The 5,838-nt window shown below is 43.2% G+C and overlaps 1 protein-coding gene across 1 annotated transcript in view; it reads left to right on the top strand.

Moving 5' to 3' along the window:
- The first annotated feature begins 450 nt into the window (after positions 1-450).
- The window catches only part of mov10a (Mov10 RISC complex RNA helicase a), a 23,727-nt gene continuing 18,339 nt past the window's right edge, over positions 451-5,838 (top strand). The window contains exons 1-5 of the mRNA XM_050037032.1: positions 451-878; positions 980-1,085; positions 1,206-1,396; positions 4,469-4,707; positions 4,811-5,057. Coding sequence (XP_049892989.1) covers positions 757-878; positions 980-1,085; positions 1,206-1,396; positions 4,469-4,707; positions 4,811-5,057 — 905 coding nt within the window. The 5' untranslated portion in view covers positions 451-756. The remainder of the gene's footprint in view (positions 879-979; positions 1,086-1,205; positions 1,397-4,468; positions 4,708-4,810; positions 5,058-5,838) is intronic.

Here is a 5,838-nt window from a genome sequence, read left to right on the forward strand (position 1 = left end):
TACAGAAACAACAGTCTTAAAGGACTCACTTTGAGCCAATCAATCAATAATCAACCAGTAGATTACCTAATAAGGGAAATAATCATAGTTACAGAATGTACGACACATATTTATCCTTTGGTATGAGATGAATGCAGTTCGGTGTGTTTTATAATCATGAAAAAATATATTATAAATTGTTAAACATTTTTAATCGATGGAAACGCCCATTTCACATGACTCCACACACAGCAGCCCAGGGAGTGTCAACAATAACATGTCAGAGGATGTGTACTCCTCTTAAAAATCGTGTTTGGAAATTTAAACTTCGGCTAAACTCTGAAAGGTATACAAAGACACAAGTATACGCAATAAAGTTGTTAGTTCAACTTTTGTATTTTGTTCTGTCGCTGAGGTGTTTTCGCTTTCTTTGTGTGAAACAATTGCAGACGCTCCCTTCCGGTAGCCGTTGGAGACCGTTCACCAGCTCGACTTTTGCGGTAAACTGCGCCACATAGTTGATTTATATCACATTTAATCGATAAATTAGCGTCAAAAAATGAATGAGAAATCGATGCCGGCGTAAAAGTTTAACTTCCGTATGCTGTAAACATGCGCAAAAGTCGTGCAGTATTACGTAACGGGGAATTGATCCACACCGACAGCTACATTAATACTTGTGGAATTTGAGGCTGATAGTTGGTCCGCCTATGAACTTCCTCATCTGACTGTGTGAGGTAGACAGTCGGCGGCAGCAGCAGCGGCCTGTGTGTCAGCATGTCGTCGCTTCAGGAGTCGCTTGAATCCGGACTGGACTTCATTGAATTTCTGGGAGACAGAATATCCATCACCAGCGTGAAGGAACTTCGGGACATCTACAAATCTGAGTTTAGGGGCAGGTAGGCTGCACAAACAAGAGTGTTTCACATGCTGTTGTTACACCGGGCTGTGTATAATAATATAATAATGCCACTCCCTCTCTGTGTGTATGTGTTCACAGAGAAGGAATAAAAGACCCTACCTTTTACAAAGTTCTCCATGTCCTACTGAAATTCAACAAAGCCCACATAAGGCAGGGGAAGATCTACATAAATGTCAGACCTCAGGTAAGATGTCATTCCTGTGGTGGTGCTGCTGTCAGGGGACAAGTCCAGACATATGCTGCTGCAAAAAATAAATTACAGAAACAGAATGAGGAAGCATTATATTTTTAACCCCTGCTGTAGGTTAGAGTCTACTGTGACCAGTGGAGGAGGCCCCGGGCCCCTCCTCAGTCGCCACAGAGTCCCAGCTCTGGCCCTCAGAGGACACCTGAGACACCTGCACACCCCTCTGCCCCCTCCACACCTGTGACCCCTGTGCTGACCCCCAAGAAGAAGTTGGCTACGGAAATCCTTCACAAGTTAAAGGCGAACAGGTAGGTTTGTTTTGGTGTGTAGACAGTGCACTTTTTACACTACAAATCACATTCACTCGTTCACACACTCATCCATACACTTGTTGTGGAGGCTACTGTACAAGGTGCCACCTGCCACTCAGAGCACATGAACTTTACAACAGTAGGGTTGGTTAAGGTGAATGCTGGGTATCAGCACAGGGGTTGAGAGTCCACAAGAGGTCTAGGAGGAGCTCTTTCATCATACTGGTGACTTGATGCTTTTGCCACTAAAGAAAATAAGAAAACATTCTTTAATATTCAGGCACACAAAAGCTCAAATACACAAACAGCACCTATAATTCAATTTTAATTATATATAGCCTAATGTCACAAATCACAATTTGCCTCAGGATTCACAACATATAACACCCGCAGTCTGCTCCCCCAGCATGGACAACACATGTATTACGTATGGAGAGATGTTAGAGTGAGGGGGCTGCCTCACGTGAATTTGTGAATCCAAGGATAGCGAAGGAGTGGTTCGCCTTACTCTGCCTCTGATTGGCTTGCCCTGACATTCTCACCCTAACCAATCCCACTCCTCTTGATTACACTTAACCAATCCAACTGACGAAGGCTTATTCTTTTGCTATCCTAGGATTCACAAATTTGCCTGCCTCACAGGATGGCACCCTGAGCAGTTGGGGGTTCAGTGCTTGGATCAAGAGCACCTTGGTAGTGCCCAGGAGGCAAACTGGCTCCTCTACATCTACCAGTCCACACTGCGTATATGGTCCATGTGGCGACTTAGGCCAGAGATACACTTGATTTTTAACCACGTTGTGTATACCAGTCGTTTTTTTACGCCCAAGGCACATCAAAGGACAAGCCAAAATCTCAAGGCACACCTGTACATCTGTGCACAATAGCTTCTATAAGGTGTGATATCACTCTTATCACGACATAAGAAAATTAAAATAAGAAAAAATAAGACAGGTAGCTTTTGTATTACTGACTATTGACTTTTCTTTCGGTGGCAGGTCGTCTTCGCTGGTGCTTTGTTGTGATTTTCTTCGTACAATAAAGCGATCCATTGTCCCGCTCATGGCTCTCTCCTTTTTAATGATATCATCCCTCACACTGGCTGCCAATCAGGGCTTTTGATGTGTCACACACTTATAATTCCCATGCATGTACGGCAACAAATACGTTCCCCGTTATTTATATATTTATATTTTTTAGCTAGAGTTTGCCTCTTTAGTTGGAAATGGGCACGCACAACATACTGATACTGTCAATTAAATATTGATTTATAACTTTTTGTATAGGCCCAATGTATATGTGTGTTACTGGTGGATTCCACCTGAGCGAACTAAGACCGTTTGAAACTTCCAGATTTGCACGATTTAAACGATGAACATGGCATCAGTGGAGGAGGTTGCTATATTATTAATTCTGACATCACTGTGGATTACGTTAAAAAAAAAAAAGGTCCATTGTAGATTGTATGTATCAAGCACGTCATGACACGTTCTGTCTACACTGCCCCTAGTGTTCATGTGTGTATTGCATGTTGTAGTCATGTCACTTTAATTTCTGAGGATGTGCACCACCAACGCTCCAAAAGGACAAAGGATATACAAGGCAGCCAACATGCGCATGTGAACACATGGTTAAAAGGGAATACATCTCACACCTTGAACCAGCGACCCTCTGGTCCCCAAGCTGAGTCCACATGAACGGCATTACTGCCGCTCTACATAGCACAGGATCGCACAATGAAATGCAGTTGTAGCTTGCTCCATGCTACACACACAGAATATGTAGACAAATACTCAAATATTTTAAATTAGAATATAATTAAACAGTAAAATAGAACAAAGTATATCAAGTTAGCATGAAAGAAAAAAATTAGAACTAAATTATATGTACAAGGAAGGTAACAGTCACGTCTGCACCTAAAGAACATATGTCTGAAATATTAGTTAAGTATGAAAGTTAGAGTGTAAAAGACTTGAGGTAGTGAGAATGAGGATAGTGCAAATGTAATGGTATGGTAATATGTTTAAGAAGAGCAACATAACAGAGTAGCTCCATGTAAAATCCACAGTTGCAGTGCAGTGTGTAGAACAGCTGAGGTTTATGTGAAGACTCATTTATATCCGATGGAGCTGATGACTCTAACAGCCTGAGGAGCAAAGCTGCTCTGTAGTCTGGTGGTACAACAGCGGCTCCTTCTGCATCGCTCGTCAGACGGCAGCAGGTTGAACAGGCTGCGGCTCGGGTGGGTATCATCTTTTTGGTATCCTTTGGGCTCGGCGCAGACACCTCATCTCTCTGATATCACTGATGCAGAGTAGATGGATACCAATGATGTTCTGGGCGGTTTTAATCACTCGCTGCAGAGCTCTGGGCCGGCGTGCACATCCCAAACCAGTTTGTTATATTTCCAGTCTGGATGCTCGGTAGCGCTCCTTTGTAAAAGTTAACAAGATATTGGCACAGGACTTTTGTTAAGTTTTCCGAAGAAGGACAACTTGTGTAGGTTTCCTCAAAGACATGCAGACAAGTTGCCCATAGGAGTTGATGAGAGAGTGAATGTTTGTCTGTCTATATGTGTCGGCTCTATAGACTCGTGAGCTGTCTAGGTTGCTTCTTGGCTTCAGGGCAAAGGCTTTAATGATTGAACTGCTGTTTCCCCAGTTTGCATCCTGACAGAGATCTTTGCAGCATGTCATTCCCTGTCTCTATTTCTCTTCTCTTATTTAATATCCTGTCATATCTTTACTGTCAGCTATCAAACAGAGCCTTAAAAAGAGATTGTGATCAAAAGATTAAATAAAAACCACTGAAGAGAAATTATGGGATCCAAATGACATATATCTTTTCACCAACGAAAACAGATTTGAAGAGAATCAAAGCTTATCATCTATTTGATATTAGACAGTCCTAGGAGACATCAAACAAGGGGGAAGGGAGACTAAGGAGTGGGAGACATGCATAGCTGAGACAGTTACAAGATGCACTCTCTTTGCAGACTTGTACACCGTCTTAGTTACAAGCCTTACAGCTGTAAATTCTGCAGCTTAATCATGCCTCTCTCTCCTACAGGAAAGCGCTGACAGCTGACAAGGGGGGCATTGAGATCACGTCAGACCCCGTGCCGACCGGTGGAAAGGTAAAGTTCACTGTGAATCTCAAAGAGCTGTTCATCGTCAGGTTCCACATCGTAAACAAGGGCACAGACTGCGTCCACTTCACGTTCTACACTGCCCTCCACAAGATCCGCTGTTTCACTCTGGAGGATGAGAGGAGAGTGACCAGAGCCTGCCCACTGTTCCTCTGTCCTGGTGAGAACACTCCCCCTCTCTGTCTGTTTTCATTGACAACAAACAAACTGAAGAGGTAATTAATGCTCACAGCTCCTCCTCTGCCTCCCTCTGTCTCCCTCAGGGGAAAGCTATGAGGTTGTGGTTCGGTACACGCTGAACCACTATGGATATTTCCCTGCCTCTATGTACTTTGAGTTCTGCCCAGATGTGCCAGGATCTGTGCCTTTTTGTATTGTGAGGGAGATGGAAGCCATAGCCAGGACCCCGCTGGCTGTGGAGCTGGGGCCCGTGGCTCCTTACAAACCATTTCAGGTGGCCACATACAAGCCTGTCGACACTGTGGTAGTGGAGGGAGTGCCTCCTGAACGGTGAGTTATTAAAAACTGATGGTAAACCAGCTCAACACTCAAAATAGAAACACACTTTTATACCTGGTTATTAAAGGTTAACTCCACAGATTTTAGACATTGTGGGAAGTACTACAGCATGTGTGAAAAAAGTTTTGTAAAGTCTTTTGTGGCTCCAGAGGGAGCTGCGAGAAGTCTGATAAATTCAGCTTCAGTTGCGATCGAGGCCTACAAGTTTGAAAAATGAAACAAGTTAGGAGTGTTGACTAAGATAAAAAAGTGACCTTTCCAGACCTCTTCAGACCGCTTCCCTTCTTTACTTGACTGAATTGGCTCGAGGCTATATTAGCTGCTACAAGCATAACATATCTGAATCTCCAAACATCCCATAGTAAGCATTCAGTATATTGTTATTTAAAGGGACTGGTTCTGTTGTCAGGCTTTAGGAAAAAGTAGCCCGTGACAGGAGACTGTGGCCAATTGCAGGCCCAGATCGATCAATCAATCAATCAATCAATCAATCAGTCAGTCAATCTTTATTTACTAGTCCATACCACAGCATACCATACCATGACTTAGTCATACCAAAAATTAGAAGAAAAACAAACATTGGTCCACAGGGGGAGCCACAGCGATTGGTCGCATTTTAGCCATTTTTAAGCATTTTTCTGTTGTTATAGCGCCACCCAGTTACCAATTGGAGTTAAATTTCTCCAGTCACCTTGAGGCGTCCTGTTCTACATATCTACCAAGTTTAGTAAAAATCGATATGGCGGTTAGGCCTAGATAAGAAATTAGCTCT

The sequence above is a fragment of the Epinephelus moara genome, chromosome 24 (genome assembly GCF_006386435.1).
Source record: "Epinephelus moara isolate mb chromosome 24, YSFRI_EMoa_1.0, whole genome shotgun sequence".
In the NCBI taxonomy this organism is placed as follows: domain Eukaryota; kingdom Metazoa; phylum Chordata; class Actinopteri; order Perciformes; family Serranidae; genus Epinephelus; species Epinephelus moara.